The sequence below is a fragment of the Carcharodon carcharias genome, chromosome 5 (genome assembly GCF_017639515.1).
Source record: "Carcharodon carcharias isolate sCarCar2 chromosome 5, sCarCar2.pri, whole genome shotgun sequence".
Classification (NCBI taxonomy): Eukaryota; Metazoa; Chordata; class Chondrichthyes; order Lamniformes; family Lamnidae; genus Carcharodon; species Carcharodon carcharias.
This window is the reverse complement of record NC_054471.1, coordinates 74,015,097-74,039,501: the sequence shown is the minus strand read 5'-3', so window position 1 is coordinate 74,039,501 and position 24,405 is coordinate 74,015,097. Positions and strand designations below refer to the sequence as shown.

Sequence of the window (24,405 nt, the reverse complement as noted above, 5' to 3'; positions counted from 1 at the left end):
TCGCTCTCCACAGAAGCTGCCAACTGCTGAGCATTTCCAGCATTTTCTGTTTTCAGATTTCCAGCCTCTGCAGCATTTTGCTTTTGTAAGATTATTTTTTTAACATTTTAGAATGTAGAGGGATAGAACTTACCTTTATATTAGAGCTTACAACTAATGCAGTAATTGATGTGTAATGTAGGAAATGTGGCAGCCAATTTAGGCACAGCAAACACTTTGCACAGGAACTCTGAACGGGAATTCCAGAATTCATTGAACACTGGAGAGATGCCAGAAAGCTAGACGTTACTCCTTTTTAAATGAAAGTTAACAAAGGTGACCAGAAAACTACAGGTCAATGAGTTTAACATCATTTGTGGAAAAAAATTATGGCAACCCTTATTAATTCATGAAGAGGAGACATTGCCAATTTAATTTACTGGTTTTCTGAGTGTGAGACAAAGTAGCTTGATATGGATGAGGCAGTGAATGCAATGTACTTGGATTTCAGTAAAAGTTTCTGATACAGTTCCTTTGGAAAGGCTGGGACTAAAAATAAAGTAAGTGGAAAAAGGAGAAAACATTTTACAATGGCCACATAGTTGGTTGACCAATGCAACTCAGAGGCTGATGGTACTGGGTTATCATCAGCTTGGAGAGTTTATTACTAGTGGGATTCCACAAGGTTCATTTGGAACCTCTTTTATTTAATATCCTTAGAAATGATCTGGTGTTAAGAGTCAGAAGGACAATGGCTAAATTTTCAGATGATCTCAAGCTGGTAGTACATTCCAGAGATGAACAGAATAAGCTACAGAATGATTTAAATATACTTAGGGATTGGGCAGACAGGTGGCAAATGAAATTCAATGCAGACAAATACAAAGTCACACAGAAACAAGAAAAAACAGGAATCAACAATTACTTGAAAAAAAATAAATGGAAGAGATCCAGGAATCGTGATTAGGGCAGTGAGTAAAGCAAATCAGGTGTTGGAATGAACTTAAAAGATCAATATTGAGTCACAATAGCTACCGCACAGGTCACTGTAGTACAGAAAGGGCATTGTGCCTATTGCAAGGACACTGAAGAAAACAACCAGAATGATTGAAGGGATTGAAAAATTGGATTCTGAGTGATTACGTAAATTAGGCATGCTCTTATTGGAAAACAGAAGATTTGAAAGATATAATGATTACTGTTTAGGATTCTAAAAGGGTTGAATGTTAATCATGGCAAGCTATTTCCACTTTTTCCAGAATAACAGAACCAGGGGACATGGCATGCATTTGAAGGGAGTAAATTCAAACTAATCACAAACAATATTTCAGTGAGCAAGTGGTCAATCCACAGATCAGACTCCCTAGGGAGATGGTTGAGAGTAGTTAGTATTGATCCATTCCTATACAAACTTGATGATTCCTTTCAGAAGGTGCTATTTTGCAATATAGTGTATCAAGGCACGAAATATGTTGAGTGCAGCATACACTTCACTCTGCACTTTTGGTTCCCAAAACTTGCCAACAATGGAGCTTTTCCTCACCTTAGGTCTGGGTCTGTTGTAGACAAATTTATAGAAATTGATTGTTGTGATTAGTCTTTAGTCCATTATCATTGTATCTATTATGTGACTATGATGTAGATGGACCTTGGTACTTTTGCATCCATTAATTCCCACGTTCCTAAAGCATTCAGTTGGAGAAAGGCAAATATTACAGGTAGATGAGCAAATTTATAAGTTTCCCCCAACCCTCCAAAGAAAAGTTCAATTTATCAACATGCCCAAAAACCTGAAAACATTCAATGCTCATGCAATTGTTCTGTGGCACAAAATTGCAAACACAGTCTTTCAGTAGTTAATAAAAATGACAATTTATTAGAATTCCTGCAGTTTAAAATGAAATCAAACATTTAGTACAAAAGCTCAATATCGTGCATCATTGAAAGACCAACAGACTGGGGAGAGGTCCTCTCAACGCAAACTCCTGCCTAACTAAACCTCAGTGTAGAAAGGAGAAGTCTACTTTGTACATTAGTTTAGAGACTTCTTTCAATCTTCATCTTGGTTTCAGAGAATTTAACGTGACCCTTCATCGCCTTTTATTCTCATATGCTTGAAAGCAAAAAATACACAGATGTTTCAGACAAGTGTGAGATTAAAAAGGTACAACTAATGTGAATGCATTAGATACGAGCAGACCAGTGTAATGTTTAACTGAATGGCAACAGATATGAATACTGTGTTATAATGAATCAAATATTTCCTGGAGGATGAAAAAAAAGTAATGGAGCCAAAATGACATAACTACGGGTAAATGAAGCAACTCTAGAAAAGGGTCAGAAATCAAATGATGTTCAACAGAAATGTGTAGTGTATGCTTCAAATTTCAGCAACAAAACGCATTTACACTGAATGGAGCGATTGAAGTAGTAATGAATGCAACACTTCATTAACTTGTAAATATCTATACACAAACAAATTAAAACAAACACGCAAGTGCACAACTTCAAATGTTGCGCTCCTTTCCATTGCTTTTTAAACAATTTTTTTTGCGTGTTTAGATTTTCTTTTTGTATTCTTTGTCTGGCAGGTTAGGCGCCCACAGCCAAGGGCGCCTGCCGGTTAGACGCCCACAGCCAAGGGCGCCTGCCGGTTAGGCGCCCACAGCCAAGGGCGCCTGCCGGTTAGGCGCCCACAGCCAAGGGCGCCTGCCGGTTAGGCGCCCACAGCCAAGGGCGCCTGCCGGTTAGGCGCCCACAGCCAAGGGCGACTGCCAGTTAGATGTCCTAAGCCAAGGGCACCTGCCGGTCAGATGCCCAGAACCCAGAACAGCCAGACTGACCCTAGCCTCAATGAGGTTCCAAAAACATTTCTCCATCACATCTTGCCATGGCTCAGATAAAAGGGCTTCAAACCTTTAACTGCAGCACTGCGTGACTTCACCAACAGAGCAGCACCATTTTAAACAATAATTTTCATTGGGTCTACTCTGCAGCGAAACATCTGCCTTAGCACCTGCTGCGACAATACGCTTCAGATTTATACTGTTGGATCTCATACTACCAGCCAATTTAGTATTGGTGTGGCTTACCAACACTTCTAAAGGCTCCTCAAAAGAAAACGGTAAAGGTGTTCAGGCAACAGAAGCTGATATTCAATAGTTTCCCGTTTCTCCTCACCCTACACATGATTCAAAATATAAAATAAAATAAATTAAATAGCGTTCCTAAAGACCAGCTCAGACTTTTCCCATGTGTTTGCCTTAAGGTGTGTGAACTTGAAGCACAAATTTCATACAGGCCTGTAAACAGGGGTTAACACTGAGCTACACACATTTTTTGTTTTGTTACAAGCTTTAAAATAGTGACAAGTTAAATGGGGACACAGACTCTGGTTTCTACATTTAGCAGCAGTGTCTTGTTTACAGCACAAATGGAATCCACGAATACTCTGATGTAAAGCCTTTCAAATCTGATGAATTGGCTTTCAACAACAATCCCGCACCCCTCATATCGTTCCATCAGTGTTTTAAAATCAATAAAGTGCGGTGAAAAGGTGTTAACTTTGATCGTGAGGTCACATCAACACACTACAGGATCAGAGTTTCATATGCCAAGGCTGAAGGGAAAGACATTCAAATCTATTTTTGGCGGTATACATGTAAACAAAAATGCACATGATCAATTCTTTAATAAAACATTCTAACGTTGGAGGTATGAGCTGTATTAAAAAGTAAAACCATGTTGCTTTGGTAGTCGAGTGCTAGACCTCCAAACTAATACCTACTCCTTGCATCTGGGATAAATTTATGTTCAGTATTGTAGGTGGATTCACAAAGCACAGCCTTTCATTTGGCAGACTGGAAATGGCCCTCTTAGTTTAGTTTCAAAGCAAGTTGCTCATTTCCCCACTGACCATTAGCATCACAGGTAACACTCACAAAGGCAGAGAGTTAGGAAAGAGCAGAGGGTGAGAAACAATGGTGAACAATGATGAATATCAAAGCATTAACCACTTGGTGATCTAGTTAATAAAACAAGGCTGTAAAACTAAAGTGCTAAAAGTGGCAAAGTTGTATAGTGTAAATTCACTGCACTGTGGCATTTTTGCTTTTGATGAGCGTGAGGTATAGTATTGCTTTGCAGCAGCTAGCTTACTGACATAACTCAGAAGGACAATCTTTCTAGCCTCAGAGTGTGCTTGAGTTGTGATTCGAAAAGACAAGAAGCATCAAGCTGTTAATTATTCCACACAGGTTGAGCATCTTTCTGATTTACCAAATGATGACAGGAATTTGCCGTGTTTTGGTCAGGATTTAGTCAGGACAATCAACATCTCCTTCGCACGTACGACATTCACTATATGATTGTTCTGGGTGTCGGGGGGTGGAAAGGAGTTAGGAAGAAAGAAAAAGCAAGACTGTTTTTGTTAAAAAGGCCAGATCCATGCAAGAAAACCATATGTACAAATGGAAGACTCCAATAAGGGGAAGGTTTCACCCACAAAAACGTCCATCAGTTCAATGTTCCTTTCACCTTTTTCATTACCTCGAGCATGCCAGCACAGGTACTGTACTACAAAAATAAATCTCACATCAAAGCAAAATATATCATATACAAAGTGACAGACCACATTTAAGATTAGAATGTTTTGCAGTACGTTGTCAGTGTCCAGGGCGATTAGAGAACTGGTTTTAGGACCGAACGCAAAGGGCGACCTCCTTTAGTAAGCTCCCGTGTCACGCACATGCAGGGCAATGGGACAGCCTCCCCGGTCCTCTCCACTGTGTTGTACCGACAGTCCTTCAGGTGGTCAGCCATGCTGGCAATTTCTGCAAACTTCCACTCTTTAACCGTGCCGAAGGCTGTGCTGAATCGCCAGGCCTGCAAGAGAGTAATGTCACATGGGTCACAAAGTGCTGTACAATTAACAGGCACTGGAGTATGAGGGGGAAAACAGCCTTAGAGCAAGCCAAGGAGGCACTCAAGACAGCAACAGGGAATGCAGTGCATTCCTTCCAATTTGTCATTGTAGTCTTATTGTACAGTAACTCTGATACTTTTTTTTTAATCAATTGTCACCTTCATTGCCACAGCATCAAGTTTATCTTTAACTTAAGAATCCAAAGTGGAATATACAATCCATTGGACTGAGAATGGGCTATTAGCCTGCAAGTGTAGTCAATCAGCCTATGATCTATTAGACTATGAGAGCAGTCCACCAGCTTATGATCTATTAGGCTCCAGCTCCATTACATTAGAAGCATATTTCATTAAATGTGCAAAGGAAATGGGGAGCAAAGAAAGGGTCACTGTGAAAAATATGGCAAAAAAAATTCTTATAAAGTTGTGATGCCATAATATCCCCACAAAGAGGAAAGTGAATGATAAGAGAAAGTCATGTTGGCCTAGATTTGGCATAGAGAATAACGGTGAGGATATTAGTGCTCACCAATCATTTTGAAGTATATTGGACAAGAACATCGAGTCCGCACAGGTGCAATAAAGGGTGAAAATCCAGAAACTGCTGTCTGAGTTAACCTGTTCCTCTACAGGCCACATTGTTACTTGTCAGTAGACTCGGCATTAACACACATGTAAGGGTGTACTTGCTGTACTTCTCACTTGTTACTCCCCAGCAGCAAGTTAGGTGGGTGTGGGGCAGCCAGTCTGACAGTGAGATGGGCAGAGGCCGATCAACGTCAGCACTAAGGAATACAGACAATGCCAAATTTATAAGGCATGCCCCTTTCAATGTCCTTTGCTCCCTGGAATATGCTCAGAGCACCAGGCCAGTTCCCAGACCGGTTGGGAAATAAAGTATCAGGCAAGGCAGCAGCTCTTAAAGGGTTGCTGCTTTCCCTTAAAGGGAAGTGGGCTATTTTTGCTGGTTGTAAAATGATTCTGTGATGGTTAGCATGGGCAGATTGTTAAGTTTGGAAATATAAGATCAGTGAATTGTATAGGCACTGAAAGGAAAGATGCTGTAATTAAGGTGTGGGCGAAAAAGAAGACCTACATGTTTAAGTATATTAAGCAGGATCTTGCCAGATTAGGCCATCTGGCAGTATGTCCCAGAAGTTAGGCCTTTTCTATCACTCTTCAGATCGAAAATTTCTTTTCTCTGTAACTTGCTGGCGGTGTGAACTGATAACAGCATGAGGGTCATGGGGCATCTGGGAATTTACTGGGACAAACAGTGTCTCTCCTTAATCAGATTTAAGGATTGAGAAAGAAACGGGGACATGAGAAAAGGAAACTGAATGAACTAGAGTCAGATCAGGTACGGAAAGAGGAATAGAGGGGAAAGAAAGATTGACTGTGAGAGAGAGAGCAAGAGAAAGGATACAGAAAAGTAAGATTAAAACATTTAAAATTATGAGTTTAAAATGTCCCACATTTTAGTGCATGCAGGAATAAGACTCCAGCTTAAATTGTTCTCTTTCTGAGCCACAGAGGTTGATTGACAGTCGCTAACAATTATCACATTATTAACAGGGTGAACATAACCTCAGGCTGATAATCATTAGTCCTGACTTTGTGATGAGAATGGGAAATTAATGCGCATACTCAGCAAGTTTTTCAAAATAATGAGGGAGAATAAAGGCATCTGTGGCAAAGCAAATTTGTTAGCAAATTTTTAAGGTGTGCAACAAAAATATGGTAGCATTCAGAGATATTTATTATCCCAATACAGGCCGGGAAATGCATAGTGCTAAGGGAAGGGAATGAGGGGAATTTCTAAAGTGCACAGGGGAATTTTCCACATCAATATATCTCCAGTTCAATCAAGGAGGAAGCTGTTTTGGGTCCGGTTCTGGGAAATGAAGTAGAGCAAATGGAATGTGTTACAGGTGATCATCATCCAGCTAGTAGCAACCTCAACAAAACTTGGTTCAAAGTAATTAGAGAAGGAAACCAGAAAAATTCAAAGGTAAAAATGCTCACCTGGGGAAGGGCTAATTTCAGTGATTTCAGGAGGGACCTAACACACGTAGATTGGTAAAGGCAACTGGAGGGTAAAGCGATGACAGAGCAATGGAGGGCACCAGGGAAGAGATAGTTCAGGTTCAAACTAAACAAATTTTTTTGAAGGAAAAAGATACAGCATCTGAAATGAATGTGCCATGATTGGCAAAGGAGATAGAAGTTAAAATAAAACAGAAAAATGAAGCTAATGAGAAATGTCAGGAGCAGGATTCAGTTAATAAACAGGGAGATTATGGAAAGTACAGAAGAGAACTGAAAAGTTCATGTAGGAGGCAAACAGAGGTTCTGAGAAAAGTTTAGTAGGGAACATTAAATTGAAGCCTAAGACATTTTATAAACATAAGTTGTAAGCAGTTAGCTCAGGAAAAGTTGGGCCATTAAGAACCCAAAGAGAAATCTGCAAAAATGAATCTGCAGAGAACATGGCTATCTATCTTCACAAAGGATGCAGATGTGAAGTTTACACTAAGAGAGAGAAGTTACAGAGAAGCAATACTGAAAACGCGTCAGTAACCTGGTCTGGGTGGAATGCATCCGAGGCTGCTCAAAGAAGCAAAGATTAAAATAGCAGAGGCATTGGTCACAATCCTTCAAACCTCATTGGATACGGGGGAAATGCAACAGGATTAGAGAGCAGACAGTGTTACACCACTATTAAAGGGGGGGGGGGGGAATAAACCAGGAAACTACAAGTGAGTCAGCAGAACACTGATGGCGAGGAAACTACTGGAAACCACTTCAGGGATAAAACATGGGTTAATCAATGAGAGTCAGCAAGGATTTGTCAAAAGCAAATAATGTCTGACGAATTTGATTGAATTCTTTGATGAGGGAATAGAGGAGGTTGGACAGTAGATATTGGAAGGCATTCAACAAAGTGCCAAACAGGAGGCTTATTAAGAGGAAGGAAGCACATGGAATTAAGGGGAAAATGGTGGTATGCATACAAAACTGGTTCAATGACATGGTGCTGCTGGATGGGTGTTTTTCACACTGGGAGGTGGTTCAGCGATGCTCCCCAAGGATCAGTTCTGGGTCAATTACTCTTTTTTTAATTTTTATGAAAAAAACCTAGACTCGGATGTAGGGACCATGACAAAGTTTGTAGATAGTACAAAACTTGGTATGTAATAGTGATGAGGACAGTTGTAGACTTCAAGCTGACAGGCAGGATGATTAAATGGGTAAAAGTATAGCGGATGGAGTTCAGCACAGACAAGTGTGTACTTTGGAGGGACGAACATGGAGAGACAATATACTATAAAGGAAACAATTTTAAAAAACATAGGTGAGCAGACAGACCTTGTTGCCCATATGCATAAACCATTAAAGGTGACAGGGTAAGCTGATAGAGTAGTTAATACATACAGTTTTCTTGGGTTAAAAACTGAGGAATGGAATATAAAAGCAAGGGTCACACTAAAATTTAATAAATCACTAATTAGGCCTCAGCAGCCGTATTGTGGGCAATTCGGTGCAACACTTTAGGAAAGATGTTAGAGCCGCAGGAAGGATACAGGGGAGGTTTACCAGGATGTCACCAGGGATGAGGGACTTCAGTTATAAAGAGAGGTTGGAAAAGTTAGGGCTATTCTTCTTGGAACAGAGCAGGTTAAGATGTGATCTAATGGAGGTTTTTGAGAGGAGAAGTTTTGATAGAGTAGAGAAAGAAAAATTATCCTCTCTGGCGAGTGGGTCAATAACGAGAGGTTATCGATTTAAAATCATTATTAAAAGATATGGAGGAAAAGGGGAGGGAAACCTTTTACATTCAGCATTATCAGGATTTAGAACGCTCTACCTGAAAAAGTGGTGGAAGCTAATTCCATAAATAATTTTGGGAAGAAGAGGTGAAAATATATTTATTTTAAGGTATCTTGTGGGGATTTTCTCAAGGGCTGCTTTTTGGTTTTCAGGGGCTCCTTTTTCATTTTCATTAACTCCTGTAAGTGATGCAGTCACGTAGAAGCATTACATTCTGTATTTGTGTTGATTTTATTTTTAGGGTTTCCTTCTTTAGATAAGATAGCACAAATACCGAAGATCTTCTAACTTGGAATCTAGAAATGTTTTTAATTTATTATAAATAAAACTCCCATACTCCATTTCCAAAATTAAAATTCTACTTGGCACAAGGACTGCAGAGGTTCAAGAAGGCAGCTCACCATCACCTTCTCAAGGACAATTAGGGATGGGCAATAAATGCTGGCCCAGCCAGTGATGCCCATATCCCATGATTGAATAAATAAAAAAAGACTTGTTGGGAATGAGCCTCACATCCACAGCCCCTTTTAAAAATTAATTGCAAGCAATTAGCACTCTCCAGCATTCTTTGGTTTTGTTCTGCCAATTTCAAGTTTCCTTCCCCTCAACATTTCTGTTTAAAGTGAGTGCTGACAAACACATCAGGATACTGGCTTCCAAAGATCCAACTGTGCAACAAAGGGAATACACACAAATTAATTCTGCACCAAAAAGATGACCATCAAATAACGAATGGTTTATGTCACATATACTTCATATTTGTGATATTTTTCCAAGCTAATGCACGTCATCTGTGCTTTAGTGAATCATAGGTTGGAACCCGTTTAGCACAGAAGCACCCTAGTTAAATGAAAGACACATACCACTTTATCGAGATGGTTAACTCACTAACCTCACCTCCCCCCCACTCCCAACACCATACTTTTTACAAAAGACATTGAAAGTCTTAAATAATTATAGAAACAGACAGAGGTATGCTGGCTATTAGAAATGTCTTTAATAAATGTCCCCAGCCTGACAGACCAGATTAAGCCATAACCCGGTTACTACAATTAGGTTTAACAAAAAAAAAATGTTGAATTTAATAATGAATTTTACCTTCTAATCGAAAGCACAGCCATGGGTAAGAAATCTGCCCCAGCCTATGCAAACATATATAGGGCAGAATGGGAAGACAGTGTATTTAAAAAGTGTCCCAGGCTCCCTATGTTTTACCACAGATATTTGGATGATATATGGGGTATTTGGACTTGCACACAAGCAGAATTAGAAAAATTCATTAATATCCTCAATAATCATTACCCCTCCATTAGACTTAAAGTCACAACACAGAAGGAAAACATTAACTTCCCAGACACCACAGCATTTAAATTAGCACAAGAATACTTTATGCACAGGCATAAAGCTAGCCACAAAGGTTTTTCAAAATAACGAACACACATAAAAAACCATTACCCTAAACACCTTACAGACTGGTTGGGGCCATGGACAGTGGGAAGGAACGACGTGAAAGTGCAGGTGCTGCATCTCCTGCACTTGCATGAGAGGGTGCCTTGGGGAGTTTTTATAAGTTCTATTTTTCTAAAAATAAACATATTGCAGAAAGGATCTGCTTCGGGTGTGGACTTACTGCATGACTGACTGATTGGCATTCCATTTTCACTGTTCATAGATACGTTAAGTTGACGTTGCTGCCGACTGCCTGTCTGTGTTCCTGCTTTCTTTGTAAAGCTGTTTTGAAAATGTTCAACAGCACCTTCCAAACCCGCCACCTCTACCATCTAGAAGGACAAAGACAGCAGACACATGGGAATACCACCACCTGGAAGTTCCCCTCCAAGCCACACACCATCCTGACTTGGAAATATTTCGCCGTTCCTTCACTGTCACTGGGTCAAAATCCTGGAACTCCCTTCCTAACAGCACCGTGGGTGTGCCCACACTACATGGACTGCAGCAGTTCAAGAAGGCAGCTCACCACCACCTTCTCAAGGGGCAATTAGGGAAGGGCAATAAATGCTGGCCTAGCCAGCGAGGCCCACATCCCATGAACAAATTTTAAAAATGACCTAAGACAGCGTTTATTCAGTAGCATTTGCTTTACTTAATTCTTATATAGTAAAACTCATTTGTTTAAAAAATGTGAAATCTTGTGGCATAGTTTCTTTCAGTTAACCACCAAGTGTTCAAATTTCTCTTTAAATGCTAACTACCTCTACAGTGATCATAACAATGTTGTTTCTTAATTCTTATACAGACAGCAAATCAAATTTATTTAAACAAATCACAAACCTTGCCTTTTGTTTTCCAAGAGGTCTTTCCATGAAGATCCTGCCTTTTTTCCCAAAGTAGGATAACCATTCCCCGAACCTGCAGCAGACTGCTGCATATGTCCCTCATTAAGTGCGACACTTCTGAGAGCTGAGACAAGCTGAACCCATCTAGAAATCCAGCAATGTGCTGTAAAATCTCAAAGGGCAGCTTGCTCAGTTGATCAACGGCCACTCCTATGCCAGGCATCCGACTCTCACGGGTTCCCAGCAACACCGACGGGACACACGGCTGGATTCCAAAGGACTTCAGGTGGCGATCGTGAATGACCTTTGAACCCTGGGTAGAAGGGCAGAACCGTCTCTGGGAATAGGTACAGCCATAATAGGCCAAAGGGCATCGATGTTCCAACCAGCCATTGAGGCCAGCATGAATGTCCCCATGCACATTCTTAAAGTGAGAAGGAAACTCATCTCTCCTAAAAAACTGGCCACATACAAAAGTGAACATAGAGCGTTGCTTCGTTTGATATCGGGTAACACACTCCAGGACCAGGTCCAGCCCAAGTGTGTGGAAAGGGCTCGGGTTCGACAGCTGAGGGTTTGCGTGGTCACAGGCGGATGCAGAGGCAATCTCACCGACCGTGCTATTGGTAGCTAATATGGCTGCCGGGAATGAGAAAGTCTGCGTGCCCAAATCAACACGGCTTCCATCGACACTGCGGCTGTCCGAGATTCCTCTACCACTGGGAGAGTCTCCTAAACAGAACAATAAAGCAGCTGTGATCAAATCAATTCCCTGTAGTTCCAGAGGGTCGTCATCCACTTCCAGGTCTGATGTATCAACTGCTTTGCTTTCCATTTTTTTCCTGTACCAATTCAAGTCCCCAAGATATGGCCTACGTCCATTGTGTCCTTCTAACAATTTGAAAGTGGCAATGTTCTTCAGTGCTTGCCGCTCAGCAGGTCTGTTGACTAACTTTCTCACTCCACAAGGATCAGGAGCCAAGGAGCCCTCCTGAAAATGGTCTGGATGTAACAAACTTTCCACAGTGAGTAACTGTGCAAACACAGGTAAGAAGTGATCAGGCTCCGATGAGCTCCCATCGCAATCCATGTCATTTTCATGGCAAGAGCCATTCATTGTCTCTTCTGCTTGCTGATCACAATCGTATGAATCCATTCCTTCCTGATTTAAGGTATAAGTGTTCACATCTGCTTTGTGAAAACCATTACATAAGGCACTTGTCTTTAGCTGAATGCACCCATCAGTGCCATCACTTGCTTCAGTCACCATACCTGACAATGCATGAAACCCATTTTCCTCCACACACAAGTTCCAATCCCTCCAGGGCGGATCATATGTAACAGAGTCGCAATCTGCACCACCGACAGCTCCTCCCTCTGTTGTGCTTTTGCAAGGATCATCGCTGACCTCTGCAAAGTACGGTGCTTTGGAGAGATCTTCCTCCACAACCTGGACCCCACCATTCCTTTCAGGTTGCTCCTCAGGCAGCCTCCGATTCACCAGTTCCCCATCTTTTGCAGCGTTACTCAAGAGATCAAGGGCCACTACTAAAGTTCTGGTCGTTTCAACCGTTGCTCGGTATAGTTCAGTGTAGGCTTCTTCGTTTGCAGACAGCAAACCGCTGGAAGGGGGTTCAGCCAATGCTTCCGAAGTTCTGGGGATTTGCTCTACATTTTTGAACTGCTTGGGAGCCGAGTTCGAAGCAGTGGTTACAACCTTCAGTGATTCAAGCAACATCCGCTGATCCTGAAGAGCTAAAGCCAAGTCCAACTGCTCCACCCCATCGCCATCTTTGCTTAAACTTTCATAGGATTTGCGGTCAGCATAGCTCACAGGCCAGCGATTCCATTCCATCGTGCAGCAAACCACACTGGCAGGGCAAATTTCCAGGTGCTCACCGATCTTGTTCCGCGCAATGATGAACGGGCACCCAAACTCGCTGTTGAGGCATGGCACTCTCTCGAGAGGGCACAGCAGGCGATGTTCACTCGCTTTGCATGAGTGAAAAACAGCTCCACACACCAAAGGACAGCCAATCAGGTCACACGACACGTTTGTCTCTGGCCTGACCATACAACGTCGGCTCACACAGTTTAAGCAGTGCAGATGTTGCTCCATTATGGCCTCTCCAGTCCTGTGTGGAGAAGTTCAATTAATAACATTGCACATCAACATTAGCATTATTAAAACTATTTCAGCAGAAACATAGAACCAGTCCCTTGAGCCTGTTACACAGGAACAGGGGGTCGTCTCTCAGGCCTCTGAGACATACACTGTCGCTGGGTCAAAATCCTGGAACTCCCTCCCTAACAGCACTGTGGGTGTCCCTACACCATGTGGACTGCAGCAGCTCGCCACCACTTTCTCAAGGGCAATTAGGGATGGGCAATAAATGCTGGCCTAGACAGTGAGGCCCACATCCCATGAATGAATAATCAAAAAACACAGGGAGGCCACTCATCCCCCTGAGACTGTTACACCGGAACAGGAGGAGGCCACTCAGCTCCTTGAGTCTGTTAGCCACAGGAATAGGAGGAGGCCATTCAACCTGTTACACAGGAACAGGAAGAGGCTGTTCAGGCTCTTGAGATTGTTACATAGGAACAGGGGGTGGCCAATTAACTATTTATGACTATTACACAGGAATAGGGAAACACCATTCAGCCCCTTTGGCCTGTTACACAGGAACAGGATGTCTTTCTGCCTCTCGAGCCTGTTACACAGGAATAAGAGACTATTCAGCCCTTTGAGCCATGCATCACCAATGCTGGTCAGGCATCATCACGTGGCCTCCTGTCTCCGCCCACTACGATACTTGCTGTCCGACATGTCCATACTCTCAGCACCTCACGCTCCCAGCCAACTGGAAAGAAAATATACTCTTGACAGCCCTTTTTTTTCCTGTATCTAATACCTAAATAACTAATAACCAAAAGCGTTCAAGGGAAATGAAACAAAAGCACACAATGTTTTAACATCCCACGGATTTTTTCCCCTGGGCTTTTGCTTACAGCAGTGTCCTCCAGATTCACATTTTAATTCCTGCAGACTCCAAGGCAATCCTGAAGGATTGGCAACCTCTATTTAAGCCCTTTCCACCATCTAGTTAGATTATGGGTGATCTGTATCTTAACGCCATCTAACCACCTTGGCTCCGTAAACCTTAATATCTTTGCTGAACAAAAATCTATTAATCCCAGCTTTGAAATGCTCAATTGACACTCTCCCCTACTCCAAGCTTCAACAGCTTGGAAGGAAATTCCTCTTCATCTCCGTCTTAATTGGGAGAACACTGAATCTGAAACTGTGCCCTTAGTCCGAGGGGAAATATCCTTTCAGCATTTACCCTGTCAAGGCCCCTCAGAATCTTGCATGTGTCAATAAGATCACGTAATTCGTCTAAACTCCAATGAGTATCGGCCCAATCTCTCTTCATAAGACAACCCCTTTATTCCAGGAATCAGCCTAGTGGGCCTTCTCCAAACTGCCTCCAATGCAAGTATATCCCTCCTTAAATAAGGAAACCAAAACTGTACACAATACTCCAGGCGCAGTCTCACTAATGCCTTGTACACTTGTGGCAAGACTTCCCTACTTTTATACTCTATCCCCCTTGCAATAAAGGCCAAGATTCCATTTGCCTTCCTAATTACTTGCTGCAAGCTAACTTTTTGTGATTCATGTACAAAGACATTCAGATCTTTCTGTACCACAGCATTTTGCTGTCTCTCCCTATTTAAATAATATGCTTTTCTATTCTTCCCACCAAAGTAGACAACCTCACATATTCCACATTATACTCCAACTGCCAAATTCCCACATACTGTGAATTTATTTTTAAAAATGCATTCATTCGTGTAATGCTTACCTTCAAATAAGACTCACAAAAACTATACATACATCATATTCCCGTATGATATTCACAAGCCCATAATCACTCCTATATATCTTCCATACAATGCTCGACACAGAATGCTTACCTCTATAATAGTCACATCTTCATAATACTCAAGACACATACAACATTTACTCTTATTACTCCTACCCAGATAATGGCCCTATACAACAGTCCCCACCCAATAATGACACCCAGTGTGCAATATTCCCAGAGAAAAAGCACCCTTCTTTACAAGAATCACAGCCATAATTTAACCCCTCAGAAAGTGCTTTTATGATTCATAAAACACTCACATATAATGCTCAGTGGTACAGTATTCAAACTAAATAGCATTCAGAGTCTCCAAATTATGTTCAACTGTTAAGCAAAATTCACCCACTAGGTAATACTCACATTTAATATCTGTCATTGGGAAAATGGTAGAAGCTATTACTGAAGATGTTATAGCAGGGCACTTGGAAAAATTCTAGGCAATCAGGCAGACTCAACATAGCTCTATAAAAGGGAAATCATGTTTAACCAATTTATTGGATTTCTTTGAAGGAGTCAAATGTGCAATTGATAAAGGGGAACCAGTGGATTTACTGTACTTAGATTTCCAGAAGATAAGGTGCTACAAAAAAGGTTATTGCAGAAAATAAAAGCTCATGGTGCAGAAAATAAAAGCTCATGGTGCAGAGGGTAACCTTGGCATAGATAGAAGATTGGCTAACTAACAGGAAACAGTGTATGCATAAGTGTGTCTTTTTCTGGTTGGCAGGATGTAATGAATGGTGTGTCACAGGGATCAGAGGCCTTAACTTTTCACAATTCATATAAATGACTTGGATGAAGGGACCAAAGGTATGGTTGCTAAATTTGCTGATGACACAAAGATAGGTAGGAAAGTAAGTTGGGAAGAGGACGTAAGGAGGCTACAAAGGGGTATACATAGGTTAAGTGGGTGGGCAAAGATCTGGTAAATGGAGTATAACATGGGCAAATCTGAAATTGTCCATTTTGGCAGGAAGAATAAAAAAGCATATAATCTAAATGGTGAGAGATTGCAGAGCTCTAACATTCAGTGTGATCTGGGTGCTCAAGTGCACAAATCACAAAAGGTTAGTATACAGGTACAATAAGTAATTAGGAAAGCTAATAGAATGTTATCGTTTATTGCGAGGCAAATTGAATATAAAAGTAGGGTAGGGAGGTTACAAGACGATGCTGAGGCCACATCTGGAATACTATGTACATTATTGGTCTCCTTAAAGGTGTGAATGCATTAGCAGTTCAGAGAAGGTTTACCAGGCTAATACCAGGAACGGGTGGGTTGTCACAGGTCGGACAGGCTAGGTTTGTATCCACTGGAGTTTAGAAGAGTAAGAGGCGACTTGATTGAAAACTTTAAGATCCTGAGGGGTCATGACAGGGTGGACGTAGAGAGGATGTTTCCTCTTTTTTTAATTCATTCATGGGATCTGGGAATCACTGGCTAGGCCAGCATTTAAATGCCCTCTGAACAAGGGATGGGCAATAAGAGTCAACCACATTGCTGTGGGTCTGGAGTCACATGTAGGCCAGACCAGGTAAAGACACTAGTAAACCAGATGGGTTTTTACAACAATCGGCAATGATTTCATAATGATTTCATCATTAGACTTTTAGTTCCAAATTTTTTTATTGAATTCAAATTTCACCATCTGCCAGGTCCCCAGAGCATGTGGGTCTCTGGAATAAAAACAAAAAAACTGCGGATGCTGGAAATCTAAAACAAAAACAGAATTACCTGGAAAAACTCAGCAGGTCTGGCAGCATCGGCGGAGAAGAGTTGACGTTTCGAGTCCTCATGACCCTTCGACAGAACTTGAGTTCGAGTCCAGGAAAGAGCTGAAATATAAGCTGGTTTAAGGTGTGTGTGTGGGGGGGGCGGAGAGATAGAGAGACAGAGAGGTGGCGGGGGGGGGGTTGTAGGGACAAACACGCAGTGATAGAAGCAGATCATCAAAAGATGTCAACGACAATAGTACAATAGAACACATAGGTGTTTAAGTTAAAGTTGGTGATATTATCTAAACGAATGTGCTAATTAAGAATGGATGGTAGGGCACTCAAGGTATAGCTCTAGTGGGGTTTTTTTATATAATGGAAATAGGTGGGAAAAGGAAAATCTTTATAATTTATTGGAAAAAAAAGGAAGGGGGAAACAGAAAGGGGGTGGGGATGGGGGAGGGAGCTCACGACCTAAAGTTGTTGAATTCAATATTCAGTCCGGAAGGCTGTAAAGTCCCTAGTCGGAAGATGAGGTGTTGTTCCTCCAGTTTGCGTTGGGCTTCACTGGAACAATGCAGCAAGCCAAGTGCGTCACCCAGCCAGTATCCCGAAGTACAGGGATCTGGATGACCAGCTGAAATCAGCTGAAGAATTGATGACAGTTACCGGTGATCCTGAAACGAGAGCCCTGGCCATCGGCCTCGTTGAGAGCATAACGGACACCATGCTTAATGAAGGAAAGACTGACCAAACATGTAAGCGGTCCAGAAACCGAGTAGCTCGCCCAAAAGATGGCAGTAAGAACACGAAAGCCTTGGCTTGCTGCATTGTTCCAGTGAAGCCCAACGCAAACTGGAGGAACAACACCTCATCTTCCGACTAGGGACTTTACAGCCTTCCGGACTGAATACTGAATTCAACAACTTTAGGTCGTGAGCTCCCTCCCCCATCCCCACCCCCTTTCTGTTTCCCCCTTCCTTTTTTTTTCCAATAAATTATAAAGATTTTCCTTTTCCCACCTATTTCCATTATAAAAAAAAAACCCCACTAGAGCTATACCTTGAGTGCCCTACCATCCATTCTTAATTAGCACATTCATTTAGATAATATCACCAACTTTAACACCTATGTGTTCTATTGTACTATTGTCGTTGACATCTTTTGATGATCTGCTTCTATCACTGCTTGTTTGTCCCTACAACCACACACACCCCCCCACCCCCCTCCACCTCTCTGTCTCTCTATCTCTCCGCCCCCCCCACACACACCTTAAACCAGCTTATATTTCAGCTCTTTCCTGGACTCGAACTCAAGTTCTGTCGAAGGGTCATGAGGACTCGAAACGTCAACTCTTTTCTTCTCCGCCGATGCTGCCAGACCTGCTGAGTTTTTCCAGGTAATTCTGTTTTGGTCTCTGGAATAGTTCAGTGACAATACCACAATGCCACTGCCTCCCACTGTGGAAGAATCTTGAACTAGGGGTCACTATTTAAAAATAAGGGGTCACCCATTTAAGACAGAGATGAGGAGAAAATCTTTCTCTCAGAAGTTCAAGAGTCTTTGGAACTTCCTTCCTCAAAAGGCAATGGAAGCAGAGTCTTTGAATATTTTTAAGGCAGAGGTAGATTCTTGATAAACAAGGAGGCGAAAGGTTATCAGGGGTAGGTTATAATCAGATCAGCCCTGATCTTACTGAATGGCAAAGCAGGCCCAAGGAGCTGAGTGGCCTACTCCTGCTCTTAATTCCTATGTTTGTATTTCCTACTAGAGCCATCATAAAATTCTGGGATTGAGTTATGTTTAAGGGTTGTGTCTTAAAACAAAGGGAACTTGCACAAGTTTATAAAGAATGGCCACAGTTTGTGTACCTGACCTTGGGAGGAACCAAGGTGGGAAATATCACAAATCTCAGTCCATTTCAGGATGACCCAGGGGCATTAAGCAATTCATCCCCTTGTAGCAAACAAATAGTCACATCCATTGTGGTGGGAACAATCCAATTCACATGGAATGTCTGCAGGGAACATAGTCCTAGGAAGTGGGTAGTCAACTGGCTCCAGCATGAAAAGATGTTGGGGACACGACCAATTTGCTTCTTGGAGGGATCAGAATTAAAAGCAAAGCAAGTAAAATTTCCTGGTCTTGCAAAGTTGAGTTTTGAATAAAAGATTATAATTCAGGGTTCTAGGGTCTGAGCTGGATGCTAAACATTAATTTCAAGGAATCTAGTTAGAAGTTGTCTAGAAAGATTATATCAATAACGAATGAATCGACTTAGAAAAAGGAGCACGTCACTTGGTTTATTATCTTTTCCTATCTTACCAGAAAAGAAGTGAGATTGAGTTAAGTGGAATTTGCTTAGAGTACAGTCTGTATGTTCTCTTGCTGGCTGTGGAAATAAAGAAGCTTTTATACTGCACATCTGGCCTTATCTCACCAAGTGTTTCAATTCACTTTCAAAAAGATTGCAGAAGCAAAAGCCAAGTGCCAGTTACTTCCAAGAGGATTCTCTCAATCTCCCCAAATACTTTGGTAAATGCCCAGAGATATCAGAGCAGGACATCAGGAAGTTCTCACTCACTGTAGCCAGGTCACATCACAAAGGGGACCATCTTACACCCTCTGGGTTATGCTACCATGCAATTAGATGTTGACTAGTTAGGAGCATACTTCTGAATGCCAAGCATTCTGACTAATTACAGGAATCACCACTGCACTGACAGAATATCGAAGGCAAACCCAAAACTTGTAATACTCCCCATACAATTTACTTCACCACCTCCCCAAGCAACTTGCCCTTTCCACGTAATACTTACTGACCCCAACAAGACTCAACCTCTATATTTTTCATATTCATTCACACTGGCAAGACTATATTTACTGTCCAGCCTTAAAGCAAGTGGTGATGGGCCTTCGCCCTGAATCTCTTCAGATCTTATAGTGATTGCACACTAGGATTCCAGGATACTGACTGAGTGACAATGAATGAGCAGTGATAATAGGATGAGCAGGATGGTAGGAACGTTAAAGATTAGTGTTCAAATTTTTAATACACCTTACATTAAACTCAACACATATAACATTACACATCTCAAATGCTCCGTAATTTCAAACCCACCCATCAAAAACCCCCTCACACCATCCCCACCCATCAAAAACCCCCTCACCCCATCCCCACCCCATCAAAACCCCCCTCACCCCATCCCCACCCCATCAAAACCCTCCTCAGCCCATCCCCACCCCATCAAAGCCCTCCTCAGCCCATCCCCACCACATCAAAAACCCCCTCAGCCCATCCCCACCCCATCAAAACCCCCTCAGCCCATCAAAAAACCCCTCAGCCCATCAAAAAACCCCATCAGAACCCCCCTCACCCCCATCCCTACCCCATCAGAACCCCCCTCACCCCCATTCCCACCCCATCAAAACCCCCCTCACCCCCATCCCATCAAAACATCCCTCACCTCCATCCCCACCCCATCAAAACCCACCCTCAGCCCACCCCCACCCCATCAAAGCCCCCCCTCAGCTCATCCCCACCCCATCAAAGCCTCCCTCAACTCATCCCCACCCCATCAAAGCACCCCCTCAGCCCATCATCACCCCCATAAAAGACCCCTCAGCCCATCCCCACACCATCAAAAACCCCCACACACCATCTCCACATGATCTAAACCCCCCCCCACCCCATCTAAACCCCCCTCACCCCATCTAAACCCTCCCCTCATCACACCCCCCCACCCCCCCTCACCCCATCTAAACCCCCCTCACCCCATCTAAACCCCTCACCCTCTAAACCCTCCCTCACCCCATCTAAAACCCCCTCACCCCATCTAAACCCCATCTCCACTCCAGCAAAACCCCATCTCCACTCCAGCAAAACCCCATCTCCACTCCAGCAAAACCCCATCTCCACTCCAGCAAAACCCCATCTCCACTCCAGCAAAACCCCATCTCCACTCCAGCAAAACCCCATCTCCACTCAGCCCCATCTCCACACCCCCCATCTAAACCCCCCATCACCCATCTAAAACCCCCCTCACCCCATCCCATCCTCACCCCCTCTACCCCCATCTCTAAACACCCCTCACCCCTAACACCCCCATCTAAACACCCCACCCCCCCCTCATTACCCCTCACATCTCCACCCCCCTCACCCCATCTAAAGCCCCGTCATCCCGTCTAAACACCCCTCACCCCATCTAAACACCCCTCACCCCGTCTAAACACCCCTCACCCCGTCTAAACACCCCTCACCCCGTCTAAACACCCCTCACCCCGTCTAAAGCCCCCTCATCCCGTCTAAACCCCCCTCACCCCATCTAAATCCCCCACACGCAATCTCCACCCCATCTAAACCCCCCTCACCCCATCTAAACCCCCCCCACCCCATCTAAACCCCCCCTCACCCCATCTCCACCCCATCTAAACCCCCCTCACCCCATCTAAACCCCCCTCACCCCATCTAAACTCCCCTCACCCCATCTCCACCCCATCTAAACCCCCCTCACCCCATCTAAACCCCCCTCACCCCATCTAAACCCCCCTCACCCCATCTAAACACCCCCTCACCCCATCTCCACCCCATCTAAACCCCCTCACACCATCTCCACCCCATCTAAACCCCCCTCACCCCATCTCCACCCCATCTAAACCCCCCTCACACCATCTCCACCTCATCTAAACCCCCCTCACACCATCTCCACCCCATCTAAACCCCCCTCACACCATCTCCACCCCATCTAAACCTCCCTCACACCATCTCCACCCCATCTAAACCTCCCTCACACCATCTCCACCCCATCTAAACCTCCTTCACACCATCTCCACCCCATCTAAACCCCCCTCACACCATCTCCACCCCATCTAAACCCCCCTCACACCATCTCCACCTCATCTAAACCCTCCTCACCCCATCTAAACCCCCCTCACCCCATCTAAACCCCCCTCACCCCATCTAAACCCTCCTCACCCCATCTAAACCCCCCTCACCCCATCTAAACCCCCCTCACCCCATCTAAACCCCCCTCACCCCATCTAAACTCCCCTCACCCCATCTCCACCCCATCTAAACCCCCCTCACCCCATCTAAACCCCCCTCACCCCATCTAAACCCCCCTCACCCCATCTAAACCCCCCTCACCCCATCTAAACCCCCCTCACCCCATCTCCACCCCATCTAAACCCCCCTCACCCCATCTAAACCCCCTTCACCCCATCTCCACCCCATCTAAACCCCCCTCACCCCATCTAAACCCCCCTCACCCCATCTAAACCCCCCTCACCCCATCTCCACCCCATCTAAACCCCCCTCACCCCATCTCCACCCCATCTAAACCCCCCTCACACCATCTCCACCTCATCTAAACCCCCCTCACACCATCTCCACCCCATCTAAACCCCCCTCACACCATCTCCACCCCATCTAAACCCCCCTCACACCATCTCCACCCCATCTAAACCTCCTTCACACCATCTCCACCGCATCTAAACCTCCTTCACACCATCTCCACCCCATCTAAACCTCCTTCACACCATCTCCACCCCATCTAAACCCCCCTCACACCATCTCCACCCCATCTAAACCCCCCTCACACCATCTCCACCCCATCTAAACCCCCCTCACCCCATCTCCACCCCATCTAAACCCCCCTCACACCATCTCCACCCCATCTAAACCCCCCTCACACCATCTCCACCCCATCTAAACCCCCCTCACACCATCTCCATCCCATCTAAACCCCCCTCACACCATCTCCAGCCCATCAAAACCCCCTCACACCATCTCCAGCCCATCAAAACCTCCTCACACCATCTCCACCCCATCTAAACCCCCCTCACACCATCTCCATCCCATCTAAACACCCCTCACACCATCTCCAGCCCATCAAAACCCCCTCACACCACCTCCAGCCCATCAAAACCCCCTCACACCATCTCCACCCCATCTAAACCCCCTCACATCATCCCCGCCCATTAAAATGTCCAACATCCCTCACCCTCTATTTAATACTCAGCCCCTAGAAGGGGTTTACGCCCTCCCGGTCCCGAAGCAGGGCTGATCCTCTGATTCAAGGCCTTTTCCCCGGTGTTTCGTGGATCTCAGGCCAGCGCCGGGGCCTAGGCCTAGGCCTCTCGCACGGGGCTGGATTGACCAGAGTCCTAGCTTCAGGCGCTCCGCGCCGGCCGCTTGGCCTCGCTGTAAAGAGCAGCGTCAGGCCAGTGGGCAGGCTGCCAGGCCAGCCTGAAGCCCCGGAACAGAGGCCACGGGAGGCAGCTAACCCATCTACCGCTGCCTCGCTCAATGCCGGCGGTCCCCCAGCAGCCGAGGCCCAGGCCTCGGGTCCACTTGCGGTTGCTCGCACTCACCAAGGCCACGGTCAGAACCTCCACATCCGCCCTCAACTGAGGCCAAGCCTGAGACTCAAACCCCGCCCCAAAAGGGGGAGGGGCCATGAGGGGGCGGGCCCATGGGGGAGGTGCCATGGGGGAGGGGCCAGCGGTGTGGGGATCAGGGGAGGAGGGGGAGGTAAGGGAAAGGGAAAGGGAAGGGGCCTGATGAGGGGGAGGGGCCAGGGGTGGGGGAAGGGATGGGGGAGGAGCCTTGGGGAAGAGGCGGGGCCAGTTTGTAGGCTGTCGGGGGCCAGGGGTGGGGCTGTGTCAGGGAAAGAAGTCTAGGGAGGGTCTAGGAGAGAGGAGTCAGGGGAGGGGGATCATGGGAGTCTCCAGGGAAACAGGAGGAGCCAGGGTTGGTGCTATGGGGCCAAAGCAAGGAGCAGAGCCCAAATTCAGAGATGAACCCAGAGTCCCAAAGCCACTGCTCTACTCAGAACTTGGTCGCAGCAGCAGACTCCTAAGAGAACAGTGGAAATGCTTTAGGGGTATCCTCAAAGTATCCCTGAAGAGGTTAAACATCGCTGTCAACTCATGGGAGTCCCTGGCCTGTGATCAACCAAAATTAAGGTTCATTTGGGAAGAGCAGAAAGAGATTCCTGGTCAGCCAAGCAATGGAAGGAAAGTTGGAGCTCCTATCATCATTATCCATTACTCCAGACTACAACATGCATGTAAAAGTGTATGTTGCCATAGCAACTCGGATTGCTGGGGTGAGGGGCATTGGGGGTGTGCTGCCTGGCTCAGTTCGCTGGACAGACAGTGTGGATCAGATCCGTGCCAACAACACAGGGTTCGATCCCCATTCCTGCTGGGGTGGATTCGGGACCTGCCTCTTGCCTTGCACGTGCTGGAAATTGTGGCTGTGGGTCAGACCTGCCTTTAGGCAGAGAACTCAAAAAGAAGAAAAAGATGGAGTTTCGATCGTCACTTGGTGAATCATTAGGCATGAGTGGGCCGCAGCCAGGCCAGGGTTAACAGATGGCTTGTGTTCCAGTTTGCCAGGGGGCAAGATCACAGAAGAGTTCTGCTGCAGAGGAGTCAGGTGAGGACCTCAATGGGGCAACACACAGCTGACGGGCATGCACAGCAAGATGCTAGCTATATTGGCTAGCTTACCAATCAGAATCCCAACACTGTCAAGGAGTGTGGAAGTCTGGCTCCTAGCTGACAGTGTGTATAGTGCAGAACTTCCGTTCTCTGCAGCCTCTACTCCATCTCTGTGATGTCCAGCAGGCCCAGAAGCACTGCCACTGCTTCCCCCAGACCTGCTGCAGCCTTTGTGTGGGCAGTTCACCAAATTCTCTATCCTCCATGTAAGGATTCAGCGG

At 44.8% G+C, this 24,405-nt stretch overlaps 1 protein-coding gene across 6 annotated transcripts; it reads right to left on the bottom strand.

Moving 5' to 3' along the window:
* Positions 1-1,832: 1,832 nt before the first annotated feature.
* fbxo30a (F-box protein 30a) lies at positions 1,833-23,125 on the bottom strand. Of its 6 annotated transcripts, XM_041188284.1 has the most exons (5): positions 23,051-23,073; positions 15,323-15,424; positions 11,026-13,165; positions 10,364-10,514; positions 4,694-4,863 (listed from the first exon to the last, which is right to left on the bottom strand). In XM_041188284.1, coding segments are annotated over exons 2-5 (2,328 nt in total). In that variant the 5' UTR covers positions 15,325-15,424; positions 23,051-23,073; the 3' UTR covers positions 4,694-4,828. The 6 variants fall into 6 exon arrangements, with proteins under 6 accessions (XP_041044214.1, XP_041044216.1, XP_041044215.1 ...); XM_041188280.1 differs by lacking the exon at positions 10,364-10,514 and having other exon boundaries at positions 1,833-4,863; XM_041188285.1 differs by lacking the exon at positions 10,364-10,514 and having other exon boundaries at positions 11,031-13,165.
* Between the last annotated feature and the right edge of the window lie 1,280 nt (positions 23,126-24,405).